We start from the raw sequence: 18163 nt of genomic DNA, 5'->3' as shown, positions 1-18163 counted from the left end.
AAAAAAAAACATGAAGTTTGTCATTAATACTGAATGACAATTTTATCTTTTATTCCTTTGACAAACAAATATAATATTAACATCAACATCATCACTAACATCAACAGTTCTTTTTCCAGAAGCAAACCTGCTGTGACAACATGTAATACAATTAGAAACGTTTTATCATCAACAGAAAAACAAAACTGTGGGATTATATAAACGCATCAATTTAAAAAATAATAATAAAATGAATTCGTAAGGTGTTATTCCCACACAGAATACAAGAGCTGTGTTTAGATGTGTATCAGTGATGTCATACCTATCCATTGCCCACAATGAGTTGCAGTATTTTGTAAATGTAGAAAGTGCACAAGTAAAAAGCAAATACAGCTCTACAAAAACCTGAAAAGTTGCTTTATAAAATGTTTAAACCTAAACCAACCAGTTTGTTGTTTTGTTGTTTTTTTTTAAAGCATATCACTCAGAGTCATCTACAACATCATCTGGATCTGCATCTTCTGCTGCGTTTATCTTCTTAATTCCCTCAGTGTCACTCTCCTGATCCTGCAGGGAAACACATTTGTCAAGCATGAATATTTGAAGTTACGAACATGTTTGCATGAAACAGCGTCAATGTAAAACATGTTAGAAGTGCAGCGGCTGCAGGACACAGGGTCTCGGGACTGACGCCGTATCAAGCGGTTTCCCTGTTAACTGTGTCACTCACTAATCATTAGCTTGCAAGAGAACTCCTCCACTTATCTTATCAGCGTGGCTGCCCTCTACAGTTTCAACTGCCTCTCAACCGTCAAGGATGGTTTAAACTTCAGCAAGTAATCACTGACTGAGCAGCAGTGAGAGGAGGCAGTTTAGCTCTCTTGTACAGTCGACTGCTTATTCCTCAAAATAAAACACACATTGTTATCATCTAGAAGCTTCTGTCATTTACTTGAATACCTTATAGACTCACATTTTTGAAGCCTAAATCTTTTAAAATCTTCGTAGTTTGTAGTTTAAAAACTCATTATGGTCTATTCTGTCTACCTAAAATTTAGCTTGCACGGATAACTTTAAAAAAAAAGTGAGCTCTGTTGTTTTTAAGCCAAGCTTCAGTACTGTGTGTGACACTTTCTACATCATCATTACTCTAAACCATTGTCAAATATAGATTCCAATCTGGAATAAATACAAGCAGCACAGCCCAATTTCTGTTTCAGATTTGTCTCTTTCTACAAATGGAAAGTACCTCATCATCTGACTGTTGCTGCTTCTCCTCTTCCTCTTCATCGTCATCATCACTTTCTTGTGATTTCTGAGACAGAATCTCTTCACCCTGCAGGATACGTTACATCACTCTGTTAAATACATAACTGAAACAGCACAGAGGTTAATGATACAAGTTTAATAATGTTTTACCTTCAGGTTGCGATTCTTCAGGTTACCGATCCAAAAGGCCTCCTGACAGTTGTTGAGCGTCAACATGGCCTTCACTCTGTACACAAACAGCTCGAGGCTCTTCTTCAGGGCTGGAACATGGTTGGTCAAGCTGGTATCCTGGTTAAGCTGGGTACCATAACATTAATGACAAGATTACTTCGTTATAGCGCTCCTGAGGATTACTACATGCACTGCACAGACTCTTGAGTAGAATATTTTCCTCTCCTTGACTGGCACAGTGGATGCAAAAATTACACAGGAATGAGCAAGAATCTGAAAATCTATAACTACCTTAGAATGTCCACACATGTGATGGAGCTGGCGCGTGCTGAGCTGGAAGGTTTTCAACAAGCTCTGGACGTCCTCCTTAAAAGCAAAATGCATCGCACACAGTCATCCCTGAGACTTTAGTCACAGCAGACATTTCCATTGTCACAGAATGTCTGCTGTGACAAAGGTCTGTCAGCAGCTCTTCATTTAGCATGGCTGAATACAACAATGAACAATGTTTTTTCTGTGTCTGATAAAGCTTTAGCAGCAACTAGTGTTGACTGATATAGTGAGGCAGAAATCTGAAGCCTAAATATAAAGCAAAGCTTGACTCTAATTGTCCAATCTTTGTTGTAGATAAAGGTTCCTACATGAAATTCTGCGTATTAAAGTAAAATATAGGGATTAGATAAGCATTACAGGATGTCATGGGTGGTCCTGTTAATTGGTTTTTGCTTCTATTAATTCAGTAGCAGGGTGAATTCCCTTGGGTAATGTGTAGTAATCATATTGAAGGCAACAATAAACTATTTCCATGTTTCAGCATATAAATCTGACCGGTTTCTAACGTCAAACCTATTTCAAACATGCATCATTCTGTATGCAAACATCCAAGAGCAATGATGAAAGGATATTTTTTAATTGAGGAGGGACTTTAAACACACTTTTAAAATGGCTGTAGCTGTGAGGTTATTTCATGTCTACCTTGTGCCTTTTGAAACTGTAGTCTAGCAGCGGCATCCCCAACTTCAGGAAAGACTCCAGGAAAAGGCGGCCATACTATCAGTCACAACATTATAATAAGTTAATACCAGGTCACCTATACGTTCCACCAGCTAGTATGTGAAATCCTATTCAACACGCAGAGCCAACCCACCTTTAAGCACACATTGAGAACCAGCCTAGAATCAAATATCTGCAAGAGGATCACAGGACAAATAGGTTGAACCAAACACACAGATGTGTTAAAGTAATAAAAAGATGAGGTGAAGTAAGAGCTATCAGTTGCATATCGTATCATTGACTGTAGATAAATGTTCTAAGCAGGTTAGATCCACAGTCAGAGTAAGTTTGAAAGATATTTACAGCTTTATGACTGTGTGACCAATGTACAGTACCTTAACTAGGTTGACCATGATGTGAAAATCTCGGACAGCCAGGGTCCAAGTCAGCAGTTTCACACTCTGAGCCTAGAGGAAGGACATGAGTTATGTGCTGACACTCGTGAATCACCCAGAAAGACTATTAAAAATTGCCCTTAATCATGCATTCATGCTGCATATTCTAAAATGCTCTCAGTTCGAAGCTGCAGTTATAAAGAAACTGACAAAATGATTGCAGATTAGCAATTTCTAGTAGAACAGCGGTGCCCTGTGGATCAGACTACACTGATTTCCAGTACATGCAGGAGAGCATACTGAACAGTATGACACCTAGTGGCTCACCTCAGTGTTGTCACTCATTTTGCCAGCAGGAATCTTCCGCACAGCTTTCTCCAGCTCTGCCATCAACACTTTGTAGTAAACCAGGAATGTCTGCCTGAAGAAAAAGAGAACATAATAGAGGAGTGAACAACAGGATATTAATCCTATCAATATGGCTGATTATACTATTTTTCACGATATTTGGTCATTTACTGCAATCACACATACAGGGATGTAGCCAAGTACACCCAGGTGCTGCTGTTACTACAGAAGCAGGTCAGTAACAGCACATGGATCTGTGTTGCTGCTTAGCTAAAGCAATATTTCATTTTACCAGTGGTAAAAAAAAAAAAAAATGTAAAAAAGAATTGAGTTCCTTTACTTAAGTATAAGTACAGATTGTAATAATGCTCCATTACAAGTAAACCCCCTGCAGGAAAAATTCCACCTCGGTAAAAGTACTAACAGCAAACTGTAGTTAAATTATTAAAGCAACGGTTTGTTAGGTCAATTAGCTTAAACCCCCCTCTGACTGATATATTACTATATATGACATTGTTAAATGATTAATAGTGAAGCATCAGTCTGTCAGCAGCATGTTACTGTTGGAGCTGCTGTAGGTGGAACTATCCAAACTTGATTAGTGTTTGGTAGAGCTAGTAACAACTCAGACATGTGAAATGTGACCACGACTACCCGCTGCTCTTTATAAGATGTCAGGGGACGCAAAGGTCGGAATCTAGTTTAATCTTTAACAGCGTGTTATATTTTAAATGTTATATTCTCCATTGTGTAAAAGCTAAAGCTGTCAACTAAATGTAGAGTGTAGCCGAGTAGAAAGCATAATATTTCCCTCTAAAATGAAGTGGACTGGAAGTATAAAGTAGCATAAAATGTAACTACTCAAATAAAGCAATAAAAAATTGGACCTAAACATAACGTACGTACTTTCCAGCACTGTATTTAACGGCAGCGTAACGAACTAGAAAGAGCAGACGGTAAAGCTCTACCTGTTGAGAGTGGGCCAGGAGGTCGAGCTCTCATCTTTGGATGTATTGATAAGCTCTTGCATTCCTTTCTCAGCGATTTCCTCCACTGCCCTAAGAACATCGTCAACATGATCCAGGTAGATGCTGCAGAGACACAGAAAAAGACACAAAAAAATAAATCCTAGTTAAGAAGGGCTGATGCTTGTTCATAGTTATAACAATATGTGGTTAGAAATATGAAGTAGTGACTATGTGCATTAAAATGTGTTTGGGTAGCAAGATGGGGTCCATGTATGGATGGAAAGGATTTTACTTCAGTAATTCCTTCAAAGTTTAACATAAATGTGTCGAGGTCATAGTGTTGTGAAACTATTGCAACTGGTGAATAAATGATCAACTTAATTTATGGTGACTGAGCTACTCCAAATTCACAGCTACTTGTGTGGTCTATTGTGGACAGCTCATCAACTAAACAGTTTCCACAGGCTGTTTGTATTGCAAAAAACATAACACACACAAACATACAAAAGACACAAAAAAAACCCCAATAAATGTAGTAAAGCATTACTCAGCATCCTGGTACTTATACACATCAGTTTAAATCCATTAGAGAACCTGTGTGTTTGGATTAAGAGGATCTATGAGCAGATATGAAATATAGTATTCAAGATTATGAATTGTTGTGTGTTTTTTTTAGCTTGAATAAGCTCTTCATGTCTATGTAGGGAGTAGGTCCATGTTGTGCTGTCGTGTTTCTACTGTGGCCAAGAATAGACCAAAAAAAAGCACTGGCTTGAGAGTGACAGAAGTTTTGCTGATATCTGAAATCGTATTGCAAGATGACAATAAATCCTACAAACAGTTCCTTTACTCTGATTAATTACCATACCATCACGAGCAGTATAGTGGTACAGGTGGTTAGCACTGTAGCCTTACAGCAGGGCTCTGAATTTGAACCTGTTGATCGGCTGTTTGGAGTTTTTACAAAACCATATGATTAGCTACAACCATAACGATGTATTGTTATCTTATAACGTGTGATCAAGCGCAGTGGCAATCTCTCAGTGATGCTTGAACACAATCGTTTCAGTCACCTTCCATTGGTTCTATATTTGTATTTCATGTACTAAAGCTCACCTCAGCAGACTGTGAAGGGTTTCATTGAATTTGGCCCCTCGTTCCTTCTCTCCGCTGGCGGTCACCCAGGATTGGCTGAGGAAACGTCGTGCAAGGGAAGCTAGGAAGAAAAATCGGCCAATTATCATCCCACTCTATTGGATCGTAGATGAGTCAATAAAAAGGAGGTGAGACATCAGCCTGACCGGTCTGCTCTCTGTAGGCTGCAGAATTCCCTCCCTTCTCAGACACAGTGGACAGAAGCTGGGACAGGCTCAGCGCCGTGCTGAGATTTGGTATCGTGCTGCGGAAGTTCAGCAAGTACTCGAAACTGTGTCTGAACAAAACAAAAGGGCATATAAATACATTTATTCTGTCATCGTACACAAATGCAAATAAAAGCAATTGGCCTAAAATTAAACAAACCCAGAGATTATTCTGCTTCTTGTTTAGAGAACCATGCTGTGATTTTTTGTTTTGTGGCATTCTTCACATACATCAGTTTTTCCTCTCTGGCTCTTAAACTTCATTACTTACTTCACAAGCTGCTCCATGGTCAACTCAGCGCCTCCTTCTTTGAGTCGTCCAGCCAAAACTCCCAGGACCTTCTTCAATAGGCTGCGTTGACCTGGCTGACTAAATCCAGACCTGACAGATGTACATATACGAACAAGGAACAAAATTTGACATCGGGAAGAGACTGGCTGCCAACTAAAAGACTCTAATGCTTTTCTTCTGACATCCAAGTCAGTGGTGCTGGTTTGGTTGCGCTCACCAGCTGAAGGTGGTGTTCAAGACCTGTAGGAGCAGCTGGTAGCCAGACGACATTAACTGGTGCTCGTGCTCATCGGTAGCAGGTCCATCCACAACACCATTGTTCTCAGACAGCAGAGTCTGCGATGGCACAAATGCATACAAGGGAATTGTTTCAGACACTTGGAGGAGTTGAGACTTTGCTCTAAAAAGAGAGTTCTTGATTATATACTTGAAAGTGGTTGTGGCAGTTCTCCAGGTGTGAGCAGAGGGCCGGCATCAGCTGGACACAACAGGAGGCAATGTCCTTGGAACTCCTCTGTTGCAGGTGGGAGAAGCCCACGCTTTTATCGGCCTTTCCCTACACAAGGACGTATTTCATTAAGTTGCATGTGACGGTCATTATAGTTTAACACAGTGGTGACAAAGTGTTGTTGACACTCAGAGCTTCATCGTAGGTTATCTTAGACTATAAAGACAGATTCAAACTACCATAATTTACTTCCATCCATTTGAGCAGTTTCTCCTCATGAAATTGTTACATTCAATTTGCTGGTGTTTTTTTCCCGTACCTTGAGGAAAGGGGCTCTTTTGGCAGGGGCAGCTGTAAGACTAAACTCCAGTTTGCGTAGCATATCCTCCAGCAGGAAGACGAGCTCAGCCGGACCCAGCAGAACCTCTTCTCGCACCTTAGTGATGTAAAAATATCATAAATGTGTGTAATACGTTAGAATCGGCTCTCACTGGCATAAATTAATTGATTTCCCTGCAATCCAAACAAATCTGCCTGCTTCAAAAAAGTGAGAAAGAGGATGTTGGGTAGTACTCTTTTTTTCAAGAAAAAGTAAACTTGTAATTTATTTTCTTACATTGGTGTGGAGCTCAGAGTCGAGCAGCGAGCAGGACAGCAGGCCACACTGCAGAACACTCAGCACCTCCATGTCCAGCTCCCTGAAAAATGGTCTGTAGGACGCCAGACTGACACCTGGCCGAATCTCCTTTTCTTTCTCCTTTTCTGGCTGCTCCTTCAGCACAAGAACAATCAACATTTTAGCTCATGTGCTTATTTAATAACTGAATCTTGTGAGATGTAGATGTTCACCTGCTGAGTTTCATCTGCTTCAGTCGCCTCCTCATGCTGAGAGCTGCTTTCTGATGAGTTCTTACCGGGGGCCTTCCTCTTCTTTGCTGTGCCATCTGAACAACATGTGTGAGTTGGACACTTAAATATACAAATTCATTATGCAGGCTGTGTGTTCATGCAGTATTTTTTTCAAAGCACCAGCATCTTTTTTTCATATCCCCAGCGAGGAAGAGAGCTTACATGGCCGCCAAGAGAAAGAGCGAAGCAACTGCAGGCGCTTTAGTGGAAAATCTTTGAACTTATCAGAAAAACACTCGTGTCCTCACTGTTCCTTTCTGACAGCTAATCATCTGGGTGGAATTCAACACTTGGGTACCCAAAAGGAAAGCTTGTTCTAGCCGTGTCTTTTGATCATGAGCTTTTAAATCTGTCAGACAGAAATTGTCATGGAAGGATGACGCTACTTTATTGTACAACAGTGATTAAAGTGAGGATACGGTTTTAAGATGTTGTCTTAGAAACAAACCCCATGTACTTTATCGCAGCCCTTTTTGATTAAGCATTCTCCAGCATCCTGCCAGAAAGCAATATTATATAGAGACACAGCCTTGGAGTATCGACACACCTTGGAGTACAACATTACCTTTCTTTGCCTTATTCACAGGGGCAACGGAACTAATCACGATCCCGTCTGTGCTTTCTCCATCAAAGTTGGAAACAGGTGGAACATAACCAGGTGTTCCTGAAACACAAATTAAACAACATTCAGAATTTTAAACTTATTAGTAGAATTGACATATTGCTGCATAATAAGGAGGGTTTTTTTTTTTTAGATCTTCTATTGCTCGATCAAAAAAAACAAACACAACACACCTGCCAGAGCCTTTTCCAACAGTGTCTGAAGGTAAGTGATATTCTGTAAGCGAGTCATCACTTTCATCTTCATCTCAATTTCTTTTACTCCACAGAATCCATTTATGACCTGTGTAAACATACACAGGTTTAGCCGCAGATCTCACACCTGAACCTTAATGGGGTTTTTTTTTTACATCAACATGCAGTTACCTCTCTGAACCAGTTGATGGTGTGAAAGAGCAAAGTACACAGAAACTCCCTCTCAGCTTTGGACAGGCTGTCTAGTTTTTCTACTACATCCAGGTCCATTAGGATCAGAGGGCAACCTGTGATGCAGCAAATGTACAAAAACAGGCATAAATTGTTAGAGAGCAATATAAATCAAGTACAAACTGGTTTCCACAATGTGTCACTTCCTCTCTCTTACCCAGAAGACCATCGATCTCCTCCAAGTCTCCTTGATGCTGTTTCTGCTCACACAGCCTCAGGAGGCGGAAAAATGGAGACAAACAGAGCGGAGACACTCGCCTGCCCCCAGAAAACAAAGCAAAAATCTCATTGATTGCATATGTGTTTGAAATATAACCACACAAAGAAGTGAAATTGTAAATTTGACACTGCTGCAAGTGAAATCCTATATTGATTAAACATCTGTCAATCATCAGAACTAGTAAGAGATGGTGGGAGAGGGGTGACTGACTTTTGTGCCTTCTTGGTTTGATTTTGCTGCTCTCCTTTGTTTTGGAGGTCTTGGACCAGCACGGGCATCAGGTTGATGGCAATGTCTGACTGACTCTCCCCCTCATCCAGCCTGTACATCACACGGGCTGGAAAGGGGAAGGAGCTGAAACAAGGAGGCAGGAAAGGATCAATGACACTAGTTATAGGAATAAAAGGTCTCACATCTGGGCAAACTGTCCATCACTAACCCTGTTATTTCTGGGCAAAGGTCCACGATAAAGTCATCCTGAAAGTCCTCTAGGACGCTACTTCCAATCTTTTCCTAAAGGCAGGAGGAAGAAAATCACATCAGAATGCTTAGTTGTGGCATAATTTCATCTTATAAAGGAGACTATGTGTCAACAGTGGCATCTACAGTGTATTTCATTAAAAACATCAAGAGATAAAAGAGCCATCAATACCTGAAGTTTAAGAGGACATTTTTGAGACACACCTGCACTTGTGGGTCCAGGGTCGTGTTCGAAATTAGATTGGCCAGTTCATCATAGTACAGAGCTGTAGCCTCAGGTGAGCTTTCGCTGCTCGACTTCACCAGCTCCAACAGGGCCGCCACCTGCAACAAGCCATGATCACACAAACACAGTGAGAGATCACAAAATCTGTAGCAGAAGTGAAGGAAATACTCTCAATAGCAACAATAAAGAATATGATAAAAATGTCATATTGTCTGCAGATTAAAGACATTGTTCTTCTTTAACATCATGTCTTTCACAGGGAGGTCAAAGTGCAAGTTCAAAAAAGCCAATTTTTCAGTGTCACAAGCTGCTCACTATGTATTTGATTGGATATATACTGTAGATACAGCGGTTTGAACAATAAATGTCCTTCCTTACTAATTAAACTACCTCAGTGGAAACCCCAATGCCACAGCAGCCCCACCTGGTTGCATACAACAAGTGTTATTATCAGACGGTACAGATAACAGTTATTTTAGCATTGGTCTTAGCTCAAAAAAAATAATAAGACGGCAACAATACAAAGACAGGAGCTGACACCATGTTTATTAAAATATTATAAATGCTTTGAATGAGAGTTTTAGTCAAAGGCTTTTGGCTGTTTTCCTACACAAACACTAAAACTAGAACATACAGTACATACAAAAAAGTCTATGGCAGCTGTAACTCCCTGTTAAGTCCTAATCGAAACACAAACAAGGAATCAGGATAAGAAAGTTACCAAATATTCTCTGCCATAATTTTGGATAATACACTACAGATAAAAGAAAGGTGGGAAAGCTGAAATGCAGATACAGAAATATCGTGGGGCATGTGGGAAGAAAAACGCACTGGAGAACATCTGGCAACCAAGTCAAATACATGGAGGGAATTCAAACAGAAGGTAACTGAAATTTTTTAGACACCAGAAATAGTGGGTAAAATGGGCTCAACATACTTAATAGAAAGTAATAGTAAACATAAATGTTGGAGCAGTTGTGGTAACAAACAAAAAAACAACCATGCACACTAAATTTAAAATATTTTGGGAGGACACACCTAAAGAAATATTCCACCAAAATTCCACAAAAGACCAAAGGGCGCACTGATTGGCCTGATACTGCAATTGACTAATGGAAGAGCAAGAAAAAATACTTTTACAAACACTGCAGCAATCAAATGCATCATAGTTAAGCAGTTTAAACCTATATCCCTAATATACAATATCTGGATTGAGAAAGTATGGAAAATATATCAGATGTAACAAATAACATACTCCCTGAAACTCCTTTTTTTATTATAAGATGGAGCTCTACTGTGGCCGTTACTCTCCACATTCAGAGTCATACATTTGCCTTCCCAAATCATTTTACCTTTTCGTGCATACAGAAACACCACAGTAGTGTTTTTTCTCTTTTTTGTGGCTGGTTTGTTCTTTTCTCCTCCTTCTAATTGGCACTTCAGTTTGATTGTACCTTTGACAAATATTAGTCCAAGCTGAAGCAAAGCCAGTCAGTCTTACTTTAGTAAATATCTATAATCTACATAGAGACAGCAGGCAAAATTGTAAATGTGGCAGTATAAGTTTTTGAAGCTAAAATAAAAACCCTAAGCTAAAGTGGCACTGAAATAAAAAAATAAAAGATCTGCAACGTATATACTGTTTGCTCTGCTTTCTAAATGTCTAATACTTACCTGTCTGAATGTCTCCTGGGGCAATGACCCATTCTGTGATTCTTTCCCTTTAGGCCTGGGATGACATGGGAGTGGAGGAAAGAGAGTGAGGTGAAGACATAGAAAGATAAAATGAGAGAAGAAAAGTAGCGCTGATCTGATGTGTGAGAAACAGCTCTTACCCAGAGGCCCCCATACTGCCGACAATCATCACGGCACCAATGATGCCAATACGTTTGTACTTGGGCACAGTGCTGGAGAGCTGTTTGCGGATCACTATGTGCATGTCATCCTGAGAGGAAGAAAACACAGTGATAATGATACATCAGTGGGAAAAGGAGAGCAAGAAAAGGCTAGAAAAGTGTTGAACACATGACTACGCACCTGGATGTAAGATCCTTGCTGCTGCTGCCCAAAAGCCAGTCTGCTCAGAAGGTGGAAGAGTCTTCGAATCTGCTGAGGTGTGAGGTTGTCCATGTAATCCAAGATGCCCTGTGTTATTATCAAAATTGGTTAAAAGTTCAACTAAACACAATAGCAAGATATTGTCAAGAGGAACCAGCTACAAACTGTTCGCTTGGATTAGCAGCAAAAATACTTGTGTCACCTCATTACCTTGACAAAAACAGCATACAGGGCCATTTCTGCAGGTTTTTCTGTGACTAAACCACAGAGCAGCTCCAGAGCCATGTCCACCTCCCCATTCACACCGCTACACACATGGGTCACTAGCGAGCCCACCACCTCCTATAAGACATAATACAACGAGATATATTTTAAAGAACGCAAACACCCTAAAACACACAAAAAAACCCACACAGACATGATTAAAATGAATCCCACACCCACCTGATGGCAGTAGGTATCGAATGTAGTGAATGAGTGTCTGTACATGTGTCCACCAAAAGGCACCACGCAGGGGTCCGGGGAGCGCAGCAAACTCTGAGCTAGAGCCAAGATTGAGGGGAAGTAACCTCGCATGACCTACAACACAATCAGTAATAAAAATGACACATTTATCAAACAATAAAGAATTAGGGCAATAGTGTAAAAATAGTGCCGCTGTTGTTATTTTCAAGCCTGTGTGTCCTCAGGTTAAACCTACCTGAGCGTAGTCCCTGAAGGTTTTCTGCAGCAGAGCCTCTTGGATCAGTCCAGTCCTCACTTTGACCTTCAGCACTCTCTCTGCCCCCCGTCGGTTCTGATTGGCGTTAGTGGAGTGAAGGATGAACAGCACCAGCAGATCTATTACCTGAAATGGCAAGAAAAAGATACAGTCCCATATAAAAAACACAAAAATGTAAGCCAATAAAAAGTGGTTGATGTCTTCCATTTCAAAATGTCACATTTTTGCCAAATGAAATGAATGAAAAATACTTTATTTATCCCAGAAGGGAAATTCAACAAATCTAAACTTTGTCAGTGGCCGTCAATAAAAATGAATAACAAAACAATCAATGCTATTTCCAAAAGTATTTCATACATTTTCCACTAGTTTTTAAATCATCTTGGCTTCTTTGCAGGAACCTCCACCTAATATGAGACCAAACCCTGCAGTCAGTGTTCATCTGGAACACACTGAACTCACCTTATGATCCTCCACTTCTTCCACAGACTCTATTGCCTAATAATAAAATAGAGTAAACGTTAATGAAAGGAAGATGAAAGGGATTATTATTTATTAGGAAGTGAAAAAAACAACTGTAACAGATATAATAGATAATCAATTAGGCAAGAATGTTTGAGAAAAATATTTTTTCATACTTTGAGCCAAGCTTCAGAAATGGATTTCTGGAATCGTACTGCGGACTTGATGCAGTCCAGTATCAACATAACGCTGTCCTGGCTGCTGCCGGCTGCTGCTGTGGAAGCAGACCTGTCCCAAAAATGGACTCATTACATCAGATTATCAAAAATCCTCTGACTTATGAGGTGTGTCAGAAAGGTTTTTAGGACTGGTGTCACAAAAGACATATTTCAAATCCAAACTACAAACTACAAGTTTTCCCTTCAAAGTAATCCCCCTGGAGTCTAACGCACTTTCCCAGCCCTCTCTGCCACTTCGCCATGCACTCGCCACGACTTGTCCTGCTACAACTCTCGCCTCTTTTCCCGCACTGACCAAAGCAAACGCCGCAGGATCTCTTTGTTGACGTGCTGGTTGATTGTCTATAGGGGGACACTTGTAGTTTGTAGTTTGGGTTTGAAATATATCTTTTGTGACACCAGTCCTGGAGCTTTTCTGACACACCTCGTACTTCAAAATGGGTTCTGGGTTTCATGTTTTTATATTGAGCTGTAACTGAATTTGAATATGTGTTATCTTACGCTGCTTTGTTCTTAATGCGGCTCTGGGAGGCCTGCAGCACAGCAGGAAGAACACACTGCTCCAGCTCGAGTTTTTTACGAAGATTACACACCACCTGCACACAGCGAAACACATGCCATACTTATTGATTTCAAAATAAATGTTCTGTGACAACATAAGAATTAGTACCGTTACTGTATCATTTTCTAAATGCTTCAGAGCTCTGACCTCATATGCATCAGAAGCTGAGACAGAGTGCAGGATGAACTTGACCATGACAGGTAGATCCTCCAGTTGCACAGCGGCCAGTGTTGCCATCACAGCCCCACGAACCTGAGAGAGCAGACAGCAGCAGATAAGGACACCACAAAATGTGTGTGCAAAAAACACTGTGAAAATCTGTCAGGATGGGTGTCTGGAAAATATGTAGTCAAATATTGCAATGTTCAAAAATTGCTAAAAAAAATTGTTTGTTTAAACTGTTAATATATGAAGAATAATGATATTTTGAATTCAATTTTAAATACAGGAAAACAGTGGAATTTTTTTTATCACACATTTTCTGTGATTCTACGAGTTGATATATGTACCTTAACAAAATGGAAGATCTGTAAAATATTTTTTATCATTTACCATTTTTTAATCTTAATATATTTCATATATTTTCACATGATGGCAAATATCTGTAAAATTTTTTTTTGCTGATTTAAATACAGGAGAAAATGGAGTCATTTTTTCAGTTGTAGAAGAACAGACTACCATTTTTAAAAATACAGATTCTTGATGTGGACATTATTTACAGATTTGGGCTGTTTTTTTGCAGCTTTCATGGAAATGACTATGTTTTTTTTCGATGATTTTATTAGTTATCATCTCTAATTTAACAAAAACAGAGAAAAGCTAGAAAATAATGGCAAATTGTTAAAAGAATACAGTTAACACATTTTTATAGTATGTTTGCATGTAATATGTGTGTGTGCTACCTCTGTCAGCAAAGAGGAACTGAGGTTCAGACTAGAGAGGGCATCCAGGATGGGGACGGTCAACTGAGTGTTCTCCTGGAGCAAAGAGCTGCAGATGGCAGGGATGAAAACAGCAACTTTAAAATTGCACATTAAAGCACAAGAACGAGGGATCTGTCATAGAGATTTACTGTACATACTTGAGCTCCCGGGCTATGTCATTGTGCTGGGAGTCTTCCAGTATCTCTGGTAGACTGGTGATGATGTCACGCTGAACCTCCACTGGTGCTACTGACACCAGCTCCATGAGCTTTGTTGCCAACTCCTGCAAGAAAAAGCAGAAATACATTTAAAAAGTGAGTCACCCTGTAGAATTTAGTGACAATATAATCGTGACTGATAGTGAAGATGGAATATGTGATTTTAGAGGGCAAACTGAAGAGAAAAGCAAAAATAACAATAGCTTTAATAGCTGTGATGACCGAAGATGCAACAAAACCTGTCATTACAGAAATGATTACCTTGGCGTCTACAACTCTGTCTAGCCATTTGAGCTGGTTAATTATCATGCGTGGAATACTGAGTCCTCCATCAGCAGCACTGTGAGACACACAACAGGAAAAAGTCACGAAAGCTCACGAAAAACTTGTGCAATAAACGGATGAAAACTTGTAAAGTGAACCAATGAAACACTAACCCATCAAGCATAAATTCAGGGAGTTTCTCGAGCAACGTGTTAATGATCAAAGTCTGCAAGACAGAGCGGATGAATAATGATTACATCTGCTCTCCTTTACATGTAGCTACAGCAGAAAGAGGCATTTTGTATTTGTTTTTCTGTCACATCTTCATGAAATTGTGATGCAGTTTTCTAGACAGAAAATCCTACCTGGAGCATCTCAATGCCCAGCAACATGCGCAGCAGGCTTTCCTGGAATGAACTGACAGCACTGCAGCACAGAGGAAAACATATCAGTCTGTTAAGCTTTACTGAACCCTGACCTGAGCTTAGTCTAACTTGTAGCTGTAAATTATATAAAACTACTGAAAGTCGTCTCTACAGCACCGATTGTTTTTATGACACTTACTTGGAATATCCATCAAGTAATTGTGGAACACATGGAAGGAGGCAGTTTCTAAATCTGTCAGAGTCCTCGATATAAGACTCCAAGCTAGTGATGAATTCCTGTATGATCTAAGCAATGAAAAAGTGATTAAACATAAGCAACAAACTCAGCAACAAATCCATTTAGTTTTGTGTTTTGTTCTGGGTTTGTGCAGGGTTTATACTCACACTGGGGTACCTGGGACTCTTCTGTAGCTGCTGTCGTATTCGTTTCTGGAAGACTACTTGGTCAACAGCTGAAGGAGAAAACGCAACAACGCAAGTGAACATCTGATCTCACTCACTGACCTAGAATGTTTTGAAACTTTGACCGAGCACGATTACCAATCTCATTGGATGTGCCACAGGGTTTCAAGGTGACGCCTGCCTCTCTCAGAAAGACTCCGAATACACTTTCATTTGTCTCTTCGGGAACAGCTTCCTTAGGTTGGCGACCAGTGGTGCGACTCTTCTTTGCCTCTATAAGAAATAGAAAACAAACCTTACAGTAAGGAAAATTCTGTCGAAAACAACTACACACCTTCACATATAGAAAATGTATTCGTAACAACACTGATTCTACTTTGATCTCAATATAAACTGTACAGCATGATGATATTCTTGACACTTGGTTACTTTGATATTTCACAGGGTTAACCTGGCACATACAAGGTGTGTTAGAAAAGTTTCAGGACTGGTGTCACAAAAGATATATTTCAAATCCAAACTACAAACTACAAGTTTTCCCTTCAAAGTTATCCTCCTGAAGTCTAACACACTTTCCCAGCCTTCTCTGCCACGCCGTCATGCACTCCTGGAACGATTCTTCCAGGATCCTCCGCAGCTCCGTCGTCACAGCCATCTTGATGTCGTCCATGTCTTCAAAACAGGTTCCCTTGATGACCGCCTTGAGCTTGGGGTGAGTAGGGAGGTTGCTCCAGCACGGCGATGTTCTTTTCAGCCAGGAACTGTCGGATGCTCAGGGCATTGTTTGCAGATGTGTTGCCATGGTGAAGCAGCCACAACTTGTCCTGCTACAACTCTCACCTCTTCTCACACACCGAACGAAGCAAACGCCGCAGGATCTCTTTGTAGACGTGCTGGTTGATCGTTTGAAGGGGAAAACTCATAGTTTGCAGTTTGGATTTGTAATACATCTTTTGTGACACCAGAACCTTTCTGACACACCTCGTACACTGTACAACATAAATGATTACACCCCCATGCAGCATCACTTAAATACCTCCGTGCTTCACTGCCAGGACAATGTAGTCACTGTGGTAGCCCTGACCCAGCTGATCCCCAACACATGTGAGCTAAACAAATCTCATCTGGTCAAAGATTATGCTCCCATTTATCAGGTTTCTGTTAATGTCCTTTAGCAAAGTTTAATCTTTCAACGACGGGCCAAAGAACGAACAAAAGTTTAAGAGTCTAATGCAATGCACCGTCTTTCACATGATTTGAGCTGTTGCAGAAGCTCTGATTTTCACCGATAACCCCTGTGCCAAGTCTAAACCACCTGCCCATCTGTTTTTCGAAGCTAGATTGTGCAAGCAGTACATTATCTTTGGCGTCATTTTAAGAAGAGCCCAATGTAGTTCTGATTAGTGGTGCTATCGCTCATTCTATACCTCTTGATTACTGTTACAACTGTGTTTTAACTGATTTTAGGCTGGTCACCATTTCCTTGCTTTCTTTTCCATCTTTGTGGAGTGACACAGATTGATTTCCTCTAGCAATTCTTATTCATCTGGAGCCATGATACATACATGCAATAGACACAGAACATTGACCCCAAATCGAGAACGTTTACAGATCATTTTACCACCACTGTCATGCTATTAGGTTAATTGGGACTCATATGCATGCTCAGTTTTGTTTCAGCAATTACAGATGTTTAACTTGGGTGTCACTGATTACAAGTTTATTCACCTTTGTTGCACTGATTTTCTACTTTGGGGCCTGGATTGTCAATATCTTAATGCAGTATTTATTTATTTTTAATTCATACAGTTTTCAAATTTTGCATTATTTATAAGAGGAAATATTCTACGTGACAACGTAGAAATAGTGCATTACACATTGAATCATTTGACATTTAAATAATATTGGATTGTATGCTGTATTTATGACCTGTTGTGAAGCTAAATAAAACTTACTGGTGTTTGTAGAAGCTCCATCTCCTTTCTCCACAGAGGAGCGTCCCCTTTTGCGAATCATCTGCTGAAATATAAAAGTAAAAAGGTGGTTAAAAGCTAAACTAGGCTAGCATTCATAGGAAACAAAACAAGCTAACAACTGGACACCTCTAACGCTCGACATTACAGCTAACGACACAACATGCTTTATTTATGTATCGATATCGACAGAGAGTGCTGTTGGCTGACAGAATAATTCAGAATATAGGACAGATACATACGTTTAGCAGACAGACAAACCCACAGACGACCAGACTCTGAAGTTACAAAACAAACTTCCGCGCCAATGTGCTTTTACGTCATCACGTCACTGCTTTGAATTCGCGGAGTGTGGCAGCTTGGAATATACACTCTGTAGGCCGGAAGAGGCTTTAAAAATCAACTAATCACGATGTTTAGCAATGTTATACGTTTGTGTCTTTGCTAAAAGTGGCAGTCAACATTATAAAGACAATAAACATCATTTGCACGGGCTGTTCTAGTATTGGGTTTTAGGAATAGTTGTGAGGGCAATGTTAGAGCTCGCGGCTTTCCGGGATACGCCGTGAAACGAAACAAGCGACACTTGCGAAGAGTGGATTTTTTTTTAGCTGTTTCTGTGCTGCTGCTGCTGCTGCTGCTTCCCTCTTTAGCTCGTTTGTTAACATTAACCCACTAACGTCGTGATTTACAATATAAATAACAAAACAATGTATAGATTAGGTTCTTTATTGTCATTGTATAGACATACAACGAAATTTAAGTGCCCCGTGCTCGATAAATATATAAAAAGGAGAAATTTATTAAAAAGTGGAAAATATAAAGTAGAATTATGTTAAAATAAGTAAT

General features: G+C 40.0%; 1 protein-coding gene across 1 annotated transcript; it reads right to left on the bottom strand.

The window, feature by feature from the left end:
- Nucleotides 1–98: 98 nt before the first annotated feature.
- Nucleotides 99–17623, bottom strand: fancd2 (FA complementation group D2). The gene is made up of 44 exons (XM_008283820.1): nucleotides 17557–17623; nucleotides 17297–17357; nucleotides 15480–15614; nucleotides 15324–15391; nucleotides 15118–15224; nucleotides 14919–14979; nucleotides 14727–14779; nucleotides 14551–14629; nucleotides 14230–14354; nucleotides 14051–14138; nucleotides 13296–13400; nucleotides 13088–13182; nucleotides 12524–12635; nucleotides 12348–12383; nucleotides 11865–12011; nucleotides 11609–11743; nucleotides 11375–11506; nucleotides 11144–11251; nucleotides 10942–11051; nucleotides 10781–10835; nucleotides 9085–9204; nucleotides 8840–8913; nucleotides 8611–8754; nucleotides 8338–8438; nucleotides 8121–8236; nucleotides 7929–8037; nucleotides 7699–7797; nucleotides 7074–7168; nucleotides 6841–6996; nucleotides 6544–6660; nucleotides 6204–6332; nucleotides 5994–6112; nucleotides 5756–5866; nucleotides 5425–5555; nucleotides 5240–5339; nucleotides 4124–4246; nucleotides 3135–3228; nucleotides 2808–2879; nucleotides 2567–2605; nucleotides 2395–2469; nucleotides 1711–1785; nucleotides 1399–1545; nucleotides 1229–1315; nucleotides 99–546 (listed from the first exon to the last, which is right to left on the bottom strand). Exons 2-44 carry the CDS (start codon nucleotides 17355–17357, stop codon nucleotides 460–462), a joined length of 4332 nt encoding a protein of 1443 aa, XP_008282042.1. The 5' UTR covers nucleotides 17557–17623; the 3' UTR covers nucleotides 99–459.
- Nucleotides 17624–18163: the final 540 nt, after the last annotated feature.

The sequence above is a fragment of the Stegastes partitus genome, unplaced genomic scaffold, assembly GCF_000690725.1.
Source record: "Stegastes partitus isolate 25-593 unplaced genomic scaffold, Stegastes_partitus-1.0.2 Scaffold328, whole genome shotgun sequence".
Lineage (NCBI taxonomy): Eukaryota > Metazoa > Chordata > Actinopteri > Pomacentridae > Stegastes > Stegastes partitus.
The sequence above is the reverse complement of the archived record's forward strand: the minus strand, read 5'-3'. Positions and strand labels throughout refer to the sequence as shown.